The sequence below is a fragment of the Nannospalax galili genome, unplaced genomic scaffold, assembly GCF_000622305.1.
Source record: "Nannospalax galili isolate Female #2095 unplaced genomic scaffold, S.galili_v1.0 scaffold1119, whole genome shotgun sequence".
NCBI classification, from domain to species: Eukaryota; Metazoa; Chordata; class Mammalia; order Rodentia; family Spalacidae; genus Nannospalax; species Nannospalax galili.
In genome coordinates, this window is record NW_008343597.1 from 405,066 (window position 1) to 423,130 (window position 18,065).

At 51.2% G+C, this 18,065-nt stretch overlaps 2 protein-coding genes across 6 annotated transcripts; both read left to right on the plus strand.

The window, feature by feature from the left end:
- The first annotated feature begins 1,202 nt into the window (after positions 1 to 1,202).
- On the plus strand, positions 1,203 to 8,234 carry Tm9sf1 (transmembrane 9 superfamily member 1). Of its 4 annotated transcripts, none has more exons than XM_008839820.2 (6): positions 1,203 to 1,326; positions 1,799 to 2,175; positions 3,224 to 3,845; positions 4,123 to 4,308; positions 6,400 to 6,673; positions 7,589 to 8,234. In XM_008839820.2, exons 2-6 carry the CDS (start codon positions 1,831 to 1,833, stop codon positions 7,980 to 7,982), a joined length of 1,821 nt encoding a protein of 606 aa, XP_008838042.1. In that variant the 5' UTR covers positions 1,203 to 1,326; positions 1,799 to 1,830; the 3' UTR covers positions 7,983 to 8,234. The 4 variants fall into 4 exon arrangements, with proteins under 4 accessions (XP_008838042.1, XP_008838044.1, XP_008838041.1 ...); XM_008839822.3 differs by having other exon boundaries at positions 1,212 to 1,326; positions 1,814 to 2,175; XM_008839819.3 differs by lacking the exon at positions 1,203 to 1,326 and adding an exon at positions 1,333 to 1,561.
- Positions 8,235 to 8,359: 125 nt separating this feature from the next.
- On the plus strand, positions 8,360 to 18,039 carry Ipo4 (importin 4). Of its 2 annotated transcripts, XM_008839828.3 has the most exons (30): positions 8,360 to 8,627; positions 8,707 to 8,793; positions 8,878 to 8,957; positions 9,043 to 9,084; positions 9,626 to 9,755; positions 9,842 to 10,021; positions 10,448 to 10,513; positions 10,605 to 10,706; positions 10,793 to 10,876; positions 11,109 to 11,273; positions 11,862 to 11,915; positions 12,065 to 12,174; positions 12,640 to 12,748; positions 12,916 to 13,045; positions 13,245 to 13,358; positions 13,463 to 13,576; positions 13,801 to 13,921; positions 14,081 to 14,192; positions 14,302 to 14,417; positions 14,531 to 14,608; positions 14,684 to 14,741; positions 14,824 to 14,929; positions 15,010 to 15,203; positions 15,348 to 15,395; positions 15,740 to 15,865; positions 15,975 to 16,183; positions 16,298 to 16,430; positions 16,518 to 16,622; positions 17,496 to 17,565; positions 17,695 to 18,039. In XM_008839828.3, exons 1-30 carry the CDS (start codon positions 8,559 to 8,561, stop codon positions 17,823 to 17,825), a joined length of 3,243 nt encoding a protein of 1,080 aa, XP_008838050.1. In that variant the 5' UTR covers positions 8,360 to 8,558; the 3' UTR covers positions 17,826 to 18,039. The 2 variants fall into 2 exon arrangements, with proteins under 2 accessions (XP_008838050.1, XP_008838051.1); XM_008839829.3 differs by lacking the exon at positions 17,496 to 17,565 and having other exon boundaries at positions 8,367 to 8,627; positions 17,695 to 18,037.
- Positions 18,040 to 18,065: the final 26 nt, after the last annotated feature.

Genomic DNA, 18,065 nt, shown 5'->3' on the forward strand with positions numbered 1-18,065 from the left:
AAAAAATTTATGATTTTTATTTTGTTATTTTGTGTATGAGTGTATTGCCTGCATGTGTGTAAGTGCACCCATGTCATGCAATGCCTGGGGAGGTCAGAGGATGGCATCAGGTTCCATGGAACTGTAGCTACAGACGGTTGTTAACCACCATGTGGGTGTTGGGAATTGAACCCAGGTCCTCTACAAGAGCAATCAGTGCTCTTAACCCCTGAGCCATCTCTCCAGCCCCATAAAAATAAATTCTAAAAAATAAAAAACTCAGTTAAGGGGGCTGAAGAGATGACTCAGTGGTTAAGAGCACTGGCTGTTTTTGCAGAGGACTTTGGTTCAGTTCCCAGTACCCACATGGAGGCAAACAACCATCAGTAATGACAGTTCCAAGGGGTCCAGCACCCTCTTCTGGCCTCCACAAGCACTGCATGCACGTGGTGCATTTAAATATAGGCAGGCAAAACACTCAATACACATAAAATGCAAATAAATCAATTTTTTTAAACTTGGATAAGCCAGTCTCTAGTCTACATAGTTCCAGACCAGCAGGGGCTACATTGTGAGATACTGTCTCAAAAAAAAAAAAAAAAAACAATGGCTGTGACTGACAAAAGTAAACGTTTTCAAAAGAACCTGGAAAAGTAGAGAGACCCCACCCCCCCGAAACCATACCCACACAGGCATACATAGGAACAAAATCAGGGAAGCTGGGCCCAGTGGTGCAAACTTGTAATCCTCTGGGAGGCAGAAGGAGGAAGATCCTGAGTTCGAGGCCAGCTTGGACTTCACAGCTAAATCCTGTTTCAAAAGACCAAAAGACAAGATCCTACCTCCAGTTAACAATAAGGCTGTCGGCAGGACAGCAAACACCGTGTACAAGTGCGTCTGCACCTCCCCCGGCTCCCACTTCTCACCGCCAGCACTGAAGGTCTCTACTCAGGGAAGCCTGCAGTGTAGCCTCTCAAGGACATCGTCAGTGTGTTTATTCTAGAGCCAGAGCCGTTCATGACAGGTGGGAGAGGAAGGAGCCCTGGCCTTAGGACCGCCGCGCAAAGCCTCGCCGCAGCCCAGGCAGCCCGGCTCCCTCGGCCCAGCAGCGGGTGGAGGGGCCGCCGATGTCCAGGGCACCCCAAGGACTCGGCCTGCGCTATCTGCACCGGGAGCACCGTTTACGACGCCCCGCCAGGCTCTAGGAAGGGAGCTTCCACCCGGCTGCCGCCGCGGGCTAGGGCGGAAGTCGTAAGACTGACGTGTCGGGGAGGCTGTCCTGCGCGCCAGGAGGACCCCGCTGCACCGCCCGCGGGGACCGAGCGCCGAGCGTCGCGGGCTCCCCGGGTGAGGACCGCGGGCTGGAGCGCTCTGCCGGAGCCGCTGGCGGGGCCCAGGCTGGCACCCGGCGCAGGGCCGCGGCTGGGGTCAGGCGCAGCGGCGGATAACCCGCGAAGGTTGCCGTCAGGTCCTCTCCCGCCCGCGACTCTGGCGCGCTCCGGGGAGACCCGGCAGAACCCCGAGGGCAGCGACTGGGGCCACCGAGGCCGCCGGCGCCCTCCTGGCCAGCCCGAACCTCGTGGTGAGGATCCCGGAGCTGCGACGCGTAGCGGAGACCCGGGCGTTGCCATAGAAACGGGTTGCGCGCGCTGAGGCCGTGGTTGGGGAGGCCTGGGTGGGGAGGAGTGTAGAGCAGGGGCTGAGCCCGGCTTTGGGATGGAAGTCCTGTGGAGTGGGGCTCGGGAGGCCGTGGAACCGGTGTGCATTGGAGAGAACGACCGGGGCGTCATGATTTGAACCCTAGTTTCTGTAACCGCAGGATCCCTTCAAACAGGATCTGCTGCCCTAAGGATGACGGTCCTAGGGCACCCTCGAAGTTGGAGCTGCCAGTGTTTGCCAGTCCTGATACTGTTGCTGGGCACAGGCCACGGGCCAGGGGTAGAAGGTGTGACACGCTACAAGGCCGGCGACCCTGTCATTCTATATGTCAACAAAGTGGGACCCTACCATAACCCTCAAGAAACTTACCACTACTATCAGCTTCCAGTCTGCTGCCCAGAGAAGATCCGTCACAAAAGCCTTAGCTTGGGTGAAGTACTGGATGGGGACCGAATGGCTGAGTCTTTGTACGAGATCCGCTTTCGGGAGAATGTGGAAAAGAAAATTCTGTGCCACATGCAGCTCAGCTCTGCACAGGTCAGCCCTCCTTCCCAGGATCTAGTAGTGTCTTAAGGTTATGCAAATGATCTATCTTGATTTTAACTACAACCCGGTGTACTTGCATAGTTGCTCAGAAGGGACCTTTTACAGTATTACACAGATACTGAAATGCAAAGGTGATATTATTGGAGACCAGGGTTCCTGCTCCAGGCTTCTCTGTGAGTAGTAAGGTCCCAACTCTCTCTCCTATGTAGTTCTTCCCTTTCATATATGTACCTTTACTTCTAACCTTCCGTGTTATGTTTCTTCTTTAGAGCCTCCAGGCACTTCTTAATCCACTCCAGTTTTTATTTATTTATTTATTTATTTATTTATTTATTTATTTATTTTTTAACAGTGTCTCATTCCTTTTTCTGGGGCTTAGTTGTACCAAATTCATACGTGTTCTTTTGGGGGACAATATACTAGAATCTAACCCAGTGATTCTCAATAGGAGAGAGTTTTGTTCTGTAAGGAACTTTGGCACCAGGTGTGTTGGCGCATGCCTTTAATCTAGCACTCAGGAGGCAGAGGCAGGCGGATCTCTGTAAGTTCAAGGCCAGGTCTACATAGTGAGTTCCAGGGCAGCTGGGGCTAAAGAGAGACCCTATCTCAAAATAGACCAAAAAACAAAAACAAAAAAAACCCAAGAAACAGAAATCCCTAAGGAACTTTGGCAAAGTCTAAAGATACCTTGTTTGGCTAGAGTTGTTTTATTTGGGGGGGTGTTGTTGTTGTTGTTATTGTTTTTTGAAATAAGGTCTCTCTGTGTAGCCCATGCTGGCCTCAAAACCTTCCAAGTGCCAAAACGGATGTATCACCATGTCCAGCTTTGGAGGTGTTTTTGATCATCACAACTAGGGAGTGCTACTGGCATGTAGTGGGTAGAGGCCAAGGATGCTGAGTCCTGCAATTTGCAAGTCAGCAGCTCCCTACAACACAGAATTACACAGCCTCAAATATGAGTGCTGCTGAGTTTGAGAAACACTGCTTTAACCCTGTGTGTGAGAGGCTGTGTAACTTACTCCTGATTTGTTCTTTTTAGGTAGAGCAGCTGCGCCAAGCCATTGAGGAATTGTATTACTTTGAATTTGTGGTAGATGACTTACCAATCCGTGGTTTTGTGGGCTACATGGAAGAGAGTGGCTTCCTGCCACACAGCCACAAGATAGGACTCTGGACGCATTTGGACTTCCACCTAGAATTCCATGGAGATCGAATTATATTTGCCAATGTTTCAGTGCGGGATGTCAAGCCCCACAGCTTGGATGGGTTACGATCTGATGAAATCCTAGGCCTTACTCACACTTACAGTGTGCGCTGGTCTGAGACTTCAGTGGAGCACCGGAGTGATAGGCGACGTGGTGATGATGGTGGTTTCTTTCCTCGAACACTGGAAATCCATTGGTTGTCCATCATCAACTCCATGGTGCTTGTGTTTTTACTGGTGGGTTTTGTGGCTGTTATTCTAATGCGTGTGCTTCGGAATGACCTGGCAAGGTACAACCTAGATGAAGAGACCACCTCTGGAAGTTCTAGTGATGACTTTGACCAGGGTGATAATGGCTGGAAAATTATCCATACAGATGTCTTCCGCTTCCCTCCATACCGTGGTCTGCTGTGTGCTGTGCTTGGTGTGGGTGCCCAGTTTCTGGCCCTCGGCACTGGTGAGGTGATGCTAAGAACTGGGGATTTCTCCCATAGGGTAAATGGATATTAGAAAAGTTCTCTGTGGGTCTTCTCTTCTGTTCAAAGTGAGGGGAAGTCCTAAGGGATACAAATGGTGGCTTTAGTGAGGATATATGTGGGGTTTTCTGACCACAGAACTGGGAGGAATTATTTCACTTGAGGCCCTGGATCTGGGTTAAGAGGGATGAGTCCTTTGAAGCTGTGAGAAAAGGTGTAGATGAGACCTAACTTGGGCTTTCCACTACCACCCTGTAGGCATTATTGTCATGGCATTGCTGGGCATGTTCAATGTGCACCGTCACGGAGCCATTAACTCGGCAGCCATCTTGTTGTATGCCCTGACCTGCTGCATCTCTGGCTACGTGTCCAGCCACTTCTACCGGCAGATTGGAGGCGAGCGTTGGGTGTGGAACATCATTCTCACCACCAGTCTCTTCTCTGGTGAGGACATCCCTTTTCATGGTAGTCTGCCTAGACTTAGGAACTAAGAACACATGGGACCCAAGACACAGTGCAGAGAATATGGAGGAAATTTTAATAAGAAAGCCCATCAAGGGGCTGGAGAGAGAGCACAGCGGTTAAGAACCCTGGTTGTTCTTGCAGAAGACCCAGGTTCAAATCCCAGCACCCACATGGCAGCTAACAACTGTCCATAACTCCAGTCCCAGGGGATCTGACAGCCTCTTCTTACCTCCTTGGGCACTGCATGACACAGGTGCACTTACCTACCATGCAGGCAATACACACACATTAAAAAAAAAAAAAATCCATCAAAAGCCAGATATGGTGGTGCATGCCTTTAATCCTAGCACTTGGGAGGCAGAGGCAGGTAGATCTCTATGAGATCAAGGCCAGGCTTGGTCTACATAGTGAGTTCTAAGCCAATTGGGGCTAGAGGGGGACCCTGTCTCAAAAAACCAAAGGGAAGAAAAAGTTGCTAAGTTCCTAGAAATGGCCTAGGCAGTGTGGTACTTGATAAGCCCTCATCTCATTTACCCTCACAGTAGCTGTGTGAAGTAGGTAATACTGTCCCCAGTGCACAGCTAAGGAAACTGAACCACAGCAGCATCTTCCTACATGGCCCTGGGTGGCCTTTAACTCTACTGCAGTCCTCTTGCCTCAGCATTCCAAGTTCTGGGTTTACAGGTGTATATCTCCATGCCTAGCCTTAACCACTGTTTTGTATATGTGTGTGTGTTCACATGCAAGCATGCTCAGGTGCATATATATATACAAGTATATGTCTGCACCTGTGCCTGGAGACTAGAGAACCACCTCAGGTGTCATTCCTCAGGCACTGTCAACCTTTATTTTGAAAAAACATCTCTCACTGGCATAGAGCATGCCAAGTAGGCTAGGCAGCTGGCTAGCGAGCCCCAGGGATCTGGGTCTACTGCTCTAGCACTGAGGTAAGAGTCATGAACCCCTACACCCAGCTTTTTTTAGATGGGATCTGGGGATTGAACTAAGGGCCTCACGTTCGTAGGCAAGCACTTTTTCAACTAAGCCATCTCCCCAGCCCCTCAACCATTATGTTTAAATAATGTATGTGTGTGTATGTATACATGTGTGTATATGTGTATTGCCTTACGTTTATGTGGAAATCAGAGGTCAATATCAGGTGTCTTCCTTGTTCTTCACCTTACTTTTTGAGACAGAATCTCTCACTGAACCTGGATCTCACCAATTTGACTGGCTGGCTAGTAAGCGCTAGGGATCGTCCTATCTCCACCTTCCCAGAACTGGGATTATAGGCTCCAAACACCATGCCTGACTTTTTAAAATGTGGAAGCTAGGGAACTGAACTCAGGTCCTTGTGCTTTTGTAGCAAGCATTTCACTGATTGAGCTATTTTCCCAGCCCCCTCTTGAATTTTTGGTCTTTTTGAGATAGGGTCTCCCTGTAGCCCCAGATGGCCTAGAACTCACTATGTAGACCAGGCTGGCCTTGAACTCACAGAGATCCGCCTGCCTTTGTCTCCTGAGTGCTGGGACTAAAGGTGTGCGCCACCATGCCTGGCTCTTGAATTTATTTTTGATGCTGCTTTTATTTCAGAGCTAGGTTCATTCTAGCCTTCAAACCAGATTGTCTTTTCAAAGACGGTAGTAGTCTGCGTTCTGAACCCTTGTTCCCAATTTTATGTGTGTGATTTATATCCTAGAACATTTATATTTGAAGAATAGCTTTCTGAGAACAGGGCTTTAATCCCAATAAAGTTTCATGCTAGGAATTACCAATGCTCTGGCAAGATAGGTCTCTGGAGGCGTGGATTTGTGCCACTCTCAGATCACAAAGAAGCAATTGTGTTGATCCTTGATGCCACTGGGTAGGGCAAGAGGGTGTTAGATAAGGAACAAAGAACAATGGGCCATAAAAAGGTAGAGGTGAATTCAGCCAACTATATCACATCTGGGAGCGTACATAGGTAGGCCTTGTAAGTGGCAGGCTACTTCACCCCTCTCCACTTTAGGTCCAATCAGAGTGGGTGTTCCAGGGACATTGCCTCCTAGTGCTGACCCCTCCTTCCCACAGTGCCTTTCTTCCTGACATGGAGTGTGGTGAACTCAGTGCATTGGGCTAATGGTTCAACACAGGCTCTGCCAGCCACCACCATCCTGCTGCTTCTGACGGTTTGGCTGCTGGTAGGCTTTCCTCTCACTGTCATTGGAGGCATCTTCGGGAAGAACAACGCTAGCCCCTTTGATGCACCTTGTCGCACCAAGAATATTGCCCGGGAGATCCCACCTCAACCCTGGTACAAGTCTACTCTCATCCACATGACTGTTGGAGGCTTTCTGCCTTTCAGGTATCCTCTTCATCCCATGCCGTCATTGACATTTTGTTTACTTTTTAGTTTTGTGGGGGTTTTTTTTTGAGACAGTCTCGCTCATGCTAGCTTAGAATTTACAATGCTCCTGCCTTGAGTGCTTGGATTATAGATAGGTGTTACACCTCGGCGTTGTGAGGTTCTTGATTCAACTCTCTTTCCCCACTTAACCTTAATGCTATAATCTAGTATTAATCCCCAGTTCAGCAAGAGCTCATGAATGGTTCCTCCTGTCCTGAAGCAGGAACGAGCTGCAGTTAGTTCAGATGAGAATCTCACTTGTGAACTCTCCTACTTAGCAAACTGAAAGAGTAATTACATGGGCTTTAAGCCCCACATAATGCCTATAAGGGCCTGGTTTCTGTCTTCTATTTACAGGCAATGTAGAGCTTAAAGCCTTTTTGATTACTCATTCACTTTGTTAAATACCCTTTGGATAATGCAGTGGAAAACAGGATAAGATGCCTTCTTGCTTGCTTTCCTCTCTGTCTTTCTCCCTTTTTATAGTACTGGGGAGTTGCTGAGGCCTCACGCATTGCTTGGCAAGCACTCTGCCACTGAGCTACGTCCCCAGCCCTTTTTAATCTTTCATTTTGAGTCAGTCTCCCTAAATTACCCAAACTGGCTCTGTCGCCCAGGCTGCCTTTGAACTTGCAATCCTGCCTCAGCCTCCCACATAGCAGAGATTACAGGCTTAGGCCACCTGGCCTAGCTAAGAGCTCTGCTTTCAAGGAAGATGTTCATGAAATGGGAGCAACTAATCATTAAGTTTGGAGTAGACGTGCTTTCCACAGTGTCTCTGCTGTTGGGAAGGTGTGGGCGGGATTTTGGCTCAGCCATGGTGCTGGCAGTGCACAGCACTTTAATGCTGTGTATTGTTTCTTCTCTTCACAGTGCCATCTCTGTGGAGCTGTACTACATCTTTGCCACAGTCTGGGGTCGAGAGCAGTACACTTTGTATGGCATCCTCTTCTTTGTCTTCGCCATCCTGCTGAGTGTGGGAGCTTGCATCTCCATCGCACTCACCTACTTCCAGTTGTCTGGGGAAGACTACCGCTGGTGGTGGCGATCTGTGCTGAGTGTTGGCTCCACCGGCCTCTTCATCTTCCTCTACTCCGTTTTCTACTATGCTCGGCGCTCCAACATGTCAGGGGCAGTTCAGACAGTGGAGTTCTTTGGCTACTCTTTACTCACAGGTTATGTCTTCTTCCTCATGCTGGGAACCATCTCCTTTTTTTCTTCCCTAAAGTTCATCCGTTATATCTATGTTAACCTCAAGATGGACTGAGTTCTGAGTGACAGAACTATTGATCTGTGCTTTCATCACGCCCTGTTGATCTCTCCTGACAGCTTCTCTTCTGAGGGAATTTGCCTTCCCCTTTGCCCTTTGGGCCTTCCTTCCTCAGGAAGGACTGGAAATTTAAAATCTCTATTATATAAGAAATATATATATTTGGACTTTTTAAGTTGCCTTCCATTTTGGTCCTGATTTTTTTTCTTTTTACAATTATTAAAATAAAATTTATTAAGAAAAAGGATCCTGTAGTTGGAGGTTTTGGTTATACAAGCCTGAGGTCTGTAGTCACCACACGGTTCCTGCCACTGACGTGCAACCGGAGTTCTCCAAGGGAGCGGGGGAACTCTCAGCGCCGGAACCTACCCGGCCGGGGCTCCGTTTCCGTTGCTTAGCCAGAGCTTGGCCCAACGGAAACAGCAGAGCTGGAGCTTTCCATGCGAAATGAGTTGAATCACCCAGGCTACCGGAGAGGCGTGGAGTAACGCCTTTTCCGCCGGAAGTGGGTGCCAGTCTCCACGTGCGGTTCCTCCCCCACCACCCGGCCTTAGCAGCGGCTCCGCGGATGCCATGGAGCCTGCGGGTCTGGAACAGATCCTGCGGGAGCTGCTGCTGCCGGACACCGAGCGCATCCGCCGGGTACAGGGCAGGCGGGACTGGGCCGGGGCGAAGGGGAGGCTGCGGGATAGGCCCGGCTTTGACCCCCGCCTTCCACCAGGCCACAGAACAGCTCCAGATCGCCCTTCGGGACACTGCCGCCCTGCCTGCGCTCTGCGACCTGTTGGCCTCGGCGGTCGACCCTCAGGTGGGCCGCCCGCCCCTCCCTGCCCGAGTCCCCTGTCCTAACCCTGCGTCATCTTTACATGCCTAACTCGGCGCCTTACCCTAGATCCGCCAATTTGCAGCAGTCCTGATCCGCAGAAGACTGAGCACCCGCTGGCAGCGCCTGGTAGCTGAGCAGCGGGAGAGGTGGGCCGGGTCTGGAACGGGAGGGGCCAGGTCAAACCAACCCTTTGGCGGACTGGGTACCAAGCACCTGTCACTTGTCTTCCAGCCTCAAGTCCCTGGTCCTGACGGCCCTGCAGAGAGAGACAGAGTAAGTGCCTGACTCTAGGCTACGATCCTCTGCAGGTTTCAGCCCCAGGCTAGGATTTAGGGGACCTCTTCTAGAGGGAAGAGTAAGATTCTAGTCTAAGGTGGTATGCCGGGCGCGGTGGTGCACACATTTAATCCCAGTCCTTGGGAGGCAGAGGCAGGCGGATCTCTGTGAGTTCAAGGCCAGCCTGGTCTACATAGTGAGTTCCAGGCCAGCTCCACTACAGGGAGACCCTGTCTCAAAAAGCCCCACCCCCCAAAAAAGATTCTAAGTCTGTGTTGAAAACTAAAGTTTCTGAGAATGGATGATAATGATCTGTCAAAGCTAAATCAGAAAAATGAGACAAGTTCAGCCTGTGTGGGGCTGAACGCACTAGACTATAGCATCAAGCCCCCACCCCTAGTTGCTGTCTTATGGGATCTATCTTAGGAAAAACTCTGCCACACCTGAATGTTTCTGTTGGCAACTCCATTGAGGTTGGGGCATTGTGTGTAAGGAAAGGTACTGGAGGGTGATTATGGGGGAATCTCCCCCTTTTTAGGCATTATGTGAGTGTCAGCCTGGCCCAGCTATCAGCCACCATTTTTCGAAAGGAAGGCCTGGAAGCCTGGCCTCAGCTCATGCACCTTCTTCAGCAGAGTACTCACAGCCCCCACAGCCCTGAGAGAGAGGTACTGTTACACTGCTGGCAGGAGGGAGGGACTGAGAGACTGCATAGACCATAAGCTTTTCCCTCTCAACTACTACTCCTGGACAGATGGGACTTTTGCTGCTGAGTGTGGTGGTAACTTCCCAGCCTGAGGCCTTCCAACCCCACCAACGGGAGCTTCTTCGGCTTCTGAATGAGACTCTTGCTGAAGGGGGCTCTCCGGGACTGCTCTTCTACTCCCTGCGCACTCTGACTGCCATGGCCCCCTACCTCAGGACTGATGACATGGTGAGACATGGGCCATCACCTCCCCCAGCTCTGTATCCCTTGGCCTTTGTGTACTCACTTTTTGAAAGTTTTGGTCCAACCGGGCGTGGTGGTACACGCCTTTAATCCCAGCACTCAGGAGGCAGAGGCAGGCGATCTCTGTGAGTTCAAGGCCAGCCTGGTCTACATAGTGAGTTCCAGGACAGCTGGGGCTACAGGAAGACCCTGTCTCAAAAAGACCAAAAAAAAAAAGTTTTAGTCCAAGCTGTTCCAGGTTTTCATTCTTCCTTTCTTTCTAACAGTTGAAGGAAGTACTGTGGGTGGCTGGACCTGTCTGGTGTGCCTGGGCTCCTTAGATTGCAGACTGTGGGGAAGCTGGTAGCTTCTGGGGCCTGAGATTAGGCTGCACCATGCTTTCTGTGATTCAGCTCATCCTGTGTCCTCCAGCCTCTTGCACGGATGTTGGTGCCCAAACTCATCATGGCAGTGAAGACTCTGATCCCCATAGATGAGGTGAGGACACATGGAAGGGAGCTCCGGCTGGAGGGAGAATGCACACACATCCAGCCTAGTTATCCAAGTAACCTCATGACTTGTCTGTCAGGTAAAGGCCTGTGAGGCCCTAGAGGCCCTGGATGAACTGCTGGAGTCCAAGGTGCCCATCATCACACCTCACCTCTCTGAGGTCCTCGCATTCTGCCTGGAGGTGAGCCTGAGGTGGGCACTGCCCCTGCTACTTGCTTTACTGCAAGTTTTCTTGCTTGTTTCTGATTCTTGTTAGTATTTGAGTAGGTGGCTAAGAACGTGGGCCTTGGCGACGCAATACGTGTGCGTATTCTCTGCAGCCTCACCTTTTTGGTCAAAGTCAAAAGCAAGGTAAGTACCCCCTAGTGTCTATTACCCCATCCTTATATCCTCAGCCTCACCCTTGGCCCTGTTCTCAAGGCATCGGAAGTTCCCTGGTTCAAGCCCTGGTCTTGCTTCAACCTATCCCTGCCTTGAAGATTGGGACTCTCTTGCTGGACTTCTTGTGGTCTGGCAGGCTGGAGTTTTTTATGTGAGCCCATTCTGGGAGGGGATTTTCAAGAACAGTTCTCTCCCTCTCAAGGCCTTACTAAAGAACAATCTCCTGCCTCCCTTGCTGCATACCCTTTTCCCTATTATGGCTGCTGAGCCACCCATGGGCCAGTTGGATCCTGAAGACCAGGATTCTGAAGAGGAAGAATTGGAGATGGGCCCAGTGGGGGAGAGTCCCAAGCACTTTGCTGTACAGGTGATATATTAGTTTTATCATCACTGTGACCAAATAGTTGACAGCAACAACTTAAGGGGAGGAAGTATTATAGCCCACGGTTTCAGAGATTTGAGTTTACTGTGGTAGGGAAGGAATGGTAAAACAGAACAGTTCAAGTCAAGGCAACCAGGAAGCAAAGCAGAACAGTTTTACATTATGGACAGGAAGCAGAGAAGGGAACTAGAAGGGGCCGTAAGGAAATGCCCATGACCTGCTTCCTCCAACTAAGCTGTACCTCCTAATGATGGCCTATTTATTGATCTATCAAGGTGATTAACCCATTCATTAGATTAGAGCCCTCCCGATCTAATTGGCTCTGAAAAAGCCATCTTAGTCTTCTAAGCATTTTCAGTTCAGTGAATTTGATCATTAAAACCAACCACCATAACCAGGTGTGGTGGTATATACCTGTACTTGGGAGGCTGAAGTGCAGTTGTGAGCTTGAGGCCTGGGCTATACTGTCTCAACAAACATAAAATCAGATAGAACAGGTGGTAAGTGGCTGTAGGTGTTTGGAGAGGCAGAGATGGAGTCAAAAAATAAAAAAATCTTCCTGACCTTTCTCAGGTTGTGGACATGCTAGCACTACACCTTCCCCCTGAGAAGTTCTGTCCCCAGGTGGTAAGTGTGCCTCTTCTGTTGCTCCTATCCCCAGGTGTATGTAGTCCCCTACAGCCAAGGATGTCTGGGCATGGGTAGGTGTCATGGGCCTGATGTGAAAACAGTAGGTTCTTGGTGGGCTTTCAGGAAAGTGCCATGTACTCCCCTAGATGCCCATGCTAGAAGAAGCCTTTCGGAATGAGAGCCCATACCAGCGCAAAGCAGGGTTCCTGGTGTTGGCTGTGCTGTCTGATGGTGCTGGTGATCACATCAGGCAAAGGTACGACATTCAGTTTCCTGTCGCAGGGTGAGGTAGGCATGTTGAGAGGATACCTGCACATACCACGGCAGTCCTGGTGTGCTTGTTGAGTTTAATTGTTAATATTGTTAATTAGCCATAGTATTTGCCACCTTCCAAAAGTGTCCGGGTTTGAACCAGGCGTGGTGGTGCATGCCTTTGATCCCAGCACTTTGAGGCAGGCACAGGCCGATCTCTGTGAATTCAAGGCCAGCTGTGACTACAGGGAGACCCTGTCTCAAAAAGACCAAAATAAATAAATAGAAAGTGTTCTATTTTGGAGGATAAATGAAATGGCCTTCCAATCATAGAGACTAAAGGATGGTTTAGAGCATCCAGTGCCAGAGAAAGCCTTGGTCATTTTCAGAAAAAATGAAGAGAACAAATCAGATTAGGGCTCTTAGATCTGGTCCCTCAGACTTTGTTCTTCTGTCCTGCCCCTTTCAGATTGCTGTCTCCACTGCTGCAGATCGTGTGCAAGGGCCTGAGTGACCCCTCACAGATTGTACGCAATGCTGCACTGTTTGCCCTGGGCCAGTTTTCAGAGAACTTACAGGTTAGCAAGGCTAAGTGTGGATAGCTGCCAGGTAAAGGCCCCCTTCCCCCATGCTGGGGCCCTTGTCCCCTCAGCTTTCATCTCCTCAAGCATTCCTGCTGCCGTTGGCACTCAAGGGTGTGCCTTGCTGGTGAGCCTGAGCGGTGTCCTGCTTCCTCCTTCCCCAGCCCCATATCAGCAGCTATTCAGGGGAAGTGATGCCACTGCTCCTTGCCTACCTGAAGTCAATGTCTCTAGAGCACACACACCACCTAGCCAAGGCCTGCTATGCCCTCGAGAACTTCGTGGAGAACCTAGGTGGTGATGGCGGGGGAGAGTGCAGGGGAGGGGAAGACAGCTGCAGCTTTGGCTAAAGGGAGCACAATTGCATCTCCCTGAATTGCTGCCTGTGGTGGGAGAGGTACGGAAGAGCCACATGGTGGGTCAAGCCAGAGGGAGGTGGGTCTTGCAGGTCAGAGACCTGGGTTGGTTGGTAGAGAAGCACACTTGCCCACAGGGTCCAAAGTGGAGCCCTACCTTCCGGAGCTTATGGATTGTATGCTGCAGCCCCTGAGGAACTTCAGCAACCCCCGGGCCAAGGAACTAGCTGTGAGCGCCCTAGGAGCTATTGGTGAGCAGAAAGGGGCAGGAGGCAATGATACAGGGTTTACCCAGAGAGCCTGTGGCAGGTCTTCCCCACCCTCCTTCCATGTCTCATTCTGTTGTATGCTGCAGCCACAGCTGCCCAAGCCTCCCTGCTGCCCTACTTCCCTACCATCATGGAGCATTTGCGGGAATTCCTGTTGACAGGCCATGAAGACCTTCAGCCTGTGCAGATCCAGAGCCTGGGTAAGTGAGGGGCTCCCAGACTGGGTTCTCAGTGCCGTGGAAAGGCTAGTATTCGCCTGATGTCTACAGAGCTCTCGGGGCAGTTGGATATCTTCCTTTGATGAAAAGGTGTTCTCTGCACTACCTAAAAGTAGGATGAACTTACAGAATGCTTCCCAGCTGCCACCCTTGGTTCCCTAGTCTACCTCCATATCCCAGTGCTGACTGAGCTCCTGCTCCCACAGAGACCCTGGGAGTGCTAGCCCGAGCACTGGGAGAGCCCATGAGGCCCCTGGCTGAGGAATGCTGTCAGCTGGGGCTGGGCTTATGTGACCATGTAGATGATCCTGACTTGCGGCGCTGCACGTGAGTGACCTCTCATTCCTCCTGCCTACCCATTGGATTGACAGTCCTCACTCCAGATACCAGTCCTTTGATCTTGGACCATAGTCAGGTTTCCTGGGCTCTCCAGTTTTGTCTGTCTACAGCAGACAGCACTGTACAGATTCTCTCTGCCTCTACCAGGTACGGTCTGTTTGCAGCCTTATCAGGACTGATGGGAGAGGGTCTGGCACCCTACCTACCACAAATCACCACACTCATGCTGTTGTCACTGCGTTCCACCGAGGGCATAATGGTGAGCAGAGGGTGGGTGTATTGGGCCAGTTAGACAAAGCTAACCCTGTAATGTGATTTATCTCCTGGTCCTACCCGAGCCAAGTCCCTGCTTTGCTTTCTCCATCCAGCCTCAGTATGATGGAATCAGCTCCTTCCTTCTGTTTGATGATGAAAGCGATGGGGAGGAGGAAGAAGAGCTCATGGATGAAGATGTGGAAGAAGAGGATGACTCTGAAATCTCAGGGTATGGAGGAGTGCCCTTTTCAGGAAGGCAGACTTTGATTCTGGACATGGGCCTAGTGCTGGATCTGCTCCGTCCTGGTACCTGATCATCACTGCCTCTCCACCTTTCTCTAGGTACAGTGTGGAGAATGCCTTCTTTGATGAGAAAGAAGATACCTGCACTGCCCTGGGGGAGATTTCGATGAACACTAGGTAAGCACTAGCCCTTCCCTTGTTCTGTAAACCACACTAGATGCCCTTTCCCCACTACTGTGTGTCTTCCCATAGTGTGGCCTTTCTTCCGTACATGGAGAGTGTTTTTGAAGAAGTATTCAAGCTGCTGGAAGTAAGTCAGTTCGTGGGGTCCTTGAGCTAGGGCTGTCTTTACCCTGCACACAGCGAGCACATACCTGCCCTCTTTATTCCAGTGTCCTTACCTGAATGTGCGGAAGGCAGCCCACGAAGCTCTGGGTCAATTCTGTTGTGCACTGCATAAGGCTTGCCAGAGCTGCCCCTCAGAACCCAACAAGGCTGGTGAGAAGGAGAAGCTAGCGGGCTGGGTGGCCTGGGGAGTAGCCGGGCCTGACCAAGCCTTGGGCCCATCGTGTCTCCAGCTCTGCAGGCTGCCTTGGCTCGAGTGGTACCATCTTACATGCAGGCAGTGAAAGGAGAGAGAGAGCGCCCAGTGGTGATGGCGGTTCTGGAGGCCTTGACAGGGGTGCTGCGCAGCTGTGGGACCCTCACACTGCAGCCCTCGGGATGCCTCGGTGAGCTCTGCAGCATGCTCAAGACTGTGTTGCAGAGGAAGGTGAGCAAAGGGGACTGTGGGAAAAGGAGATGACAGACCCCAAAAGAGTGGATTGTCAGAGGTCATAAGTCCAGCTCTAGCAACTCACCCACTAAGGAAAGAAGGGGTGAGAGTCCAGGCTCAGATGAACTACCTCTTCCACAGACAGCCTGCCAGGACGTCGATGAGGAGGAGGATGACGAAGATGATCAGGTGAGAGCTATGGACGATCCAGGGAGTCTCCACAGGGCCAGTGGTAGATAGTGCTCTCAGCTTGACCTCTAGGAGCCAGGGCTGCTATGAGAAATTGGTGACAGCCGGAACGGTGCCACCCTCATCCCAGTAAGACAATAGAGACTTCAGAGAAGGAGAGTAGTATGGGACAGGAAGGGGAGTGATAGGTGGAGGGCCTAGCTGTAAACAAAACCCAGCTGTTCAGTCCCATGAACGGAGGGCAGTCCCCAGAATCACCTGCAGCCAGTAGCAGAGCAGGGTGGGTTAGGTGCACTATCACCCAGCTGGCCCTGGTTGCTCTAGCCCCTGACCTGGCTCCACAGGCAGAGTATGATGCCATGTTACTAGAGCATGCTGGAGAGGCCATTCCTGCCCTGGCAGCCGCTGCTGGAGGAGATGCCTTTGCTCCCTTCTTTGCCAGTTTCTTGCCGCTGTTGTTGTGCAAGACGGTGAGTGTTCTGTCTTCTGGCTTCACATCCTGGCTACCCATGCACCTGGTGCCTGTACCTCCCAAGCCCACCCGCATGCCAATCTGTACTCTGTTAACCTCCCCTGCAGAAACAGGGCTGCACAGTGGCAGAGAAGTCCTTTGCGGTGGGGACACTGGCAGAGTCCATTCAGGGGCTGGGTGCTGCTTCAGCCCAGTTTGTTTCTCGGCTGTTCCCCGTACTGTTGAGTTCTGCCAGGGAAGCAGACCCTGAGGTGCGGAGCAATGCCATCTTTGGACTGGGTGTACTTGCAGAGCATGGAGGCCGCCCTGCTCAGGAGTATCCTGTGCTGGCAGTAGGGGAGGGTGGGATTGGAAGCATTCCTAGGGCTCCCCAGGGTGGGGAGTGGTGAAGCTTGCCAGTGTGCGCACGTATTCCTTAACTGTGGACCAGCCACTTTCCCAAGCTACTGGGCCTCCTTTTGCCTCTCCTGGCAAGGGAGCGACATGATCGTGTCCGTGATAACATCTGTGGAGCTCTTGCCCGTCTGTTGATGGCCAGTCCAGCAAGAAAACCAGAGCCCCAGGTAAAGGAAGGGGCATCGGGCAGGGGCTGGAAGCCAGGGACAATGGAGGGGACTGGACATGTGGGCCTGAGGTATCCATGTGTCTAGGTGCTGGCTGCCTTGCTACATGCCCTGCCACTGAGGGAAGACATGGAGGAGTGGGTGACTATAGGGCAGCTCTTCAGCTTCCTGTACCAGAGCAGCCCTGACCAGGTAACCTCGATGCAGGGGCCCTCACAGGGAAGTGTTAGGCTTTATTCTCAGCGATAGGCAGAGCTGATAGGTGAGTTTCACGTGCCCTTAGACGGTCCTTACCCTTATGTTTTCCTTTGTTTTTTCTTCTGAGACGGTCTCAGGTATCCCAAGCTGACCTCAAATTTGTTATGTAGCCGAGGATAGCCTTGAGCCCCTGATCCTTCTGCCTCCTCTCTCTGCCTCCCAGGTACAGTGGTAACAGGCATGCACCACTATACCTTATTTTGTGCAGTGCTGGGCATCAAACCCAGGGCTTTGTTCACGCTAGGCAGACACTACCAACTGAGCTACATCCTGAACTTCTTCTTTTCTTATTTGTCCATGGAATTGGCAGATAGCCTTGTAATATGAGACAAAGGACTTCTCAGTGTAGCCCTTCTGGGCTGAGCTAGCAGTCACAGCTTTCCTAGGCTGCTTTCCTAGACCAGGGCCAGAAAAGCAATCCTCTACAGAGCCGTGGAGTCCCTTCGCCCACCCACCGTACATACATTCGAATTAGAGAAGCTGTGCTTTCTCAATGGTTTTACATATGCCAGCTACCTAGGTTCGGACTTCTAGTGTTCTGTCACCTTTGTTGGATACCTTTGAGTATATTATGTTGGAATAGTGCCTGGCCGTCTGGGCCTCTTTTTTGGTTTTGAGGCTATGACTGTAATCATCTTTGATCCTCACCTCCAAAAAGAGATCATTAACCACCATGTTTCCCTCTTCTCGTTGTGCTGGGTGTCAACTCAAACAGCCCTCAGGATTTTTCTGTCCTTGGCCCCAACCACCCACTCTAGTCCTGGGGCCCAGGGCTGGTACCCCAAGTTGACCACTCCTTCCCTGTAGGTTGTGGATGTGGCTCCTGAGCTCTTGCGCATCTGCAGCCTGATTCTGGCAGACAACAAGATCCCACCAGGTGAGGGTGGCAGTCATAGGAAGAGGCTAGGGGAAAATGAGGGGCAGCAAGGGTCAAAGAGTTTGAGGTGGTAAGGGTTTAGGAGCCCATTCCTCCCTCAGGACCCCTCCTTCTGCACTCTCTACCTAGACACTAAGGCTGCACTACTGCTGCTCCTGACGTTCCTTGGCAAACAGCACACCGACAGCTTCCATTCAGCACTGGGCTCACTGCCTGCTGACAAAGTTCAGGAAATCCAGGCCATACTGGGCCTTACCTAGACTACAGGCGAGCCAGAGAGAGCAGAGCCTGCAGGACTGAAGATCACCAACCAGCCCAGTTCCAGTTCATGCCTTACCAAAGATTCTAGGCATTGTATCCATTTGAAGTCAGCCCTGCTGGCTGTCTTACAGGGGTATCCCTGGGACTAGATCTGTTACAAATGGAATTCTGGCGTCATACTGTAATAAAGGCAGCTTGTTTTCTGCTTGGACACTAGCTCTAAGAGCAGGAATGCTAGA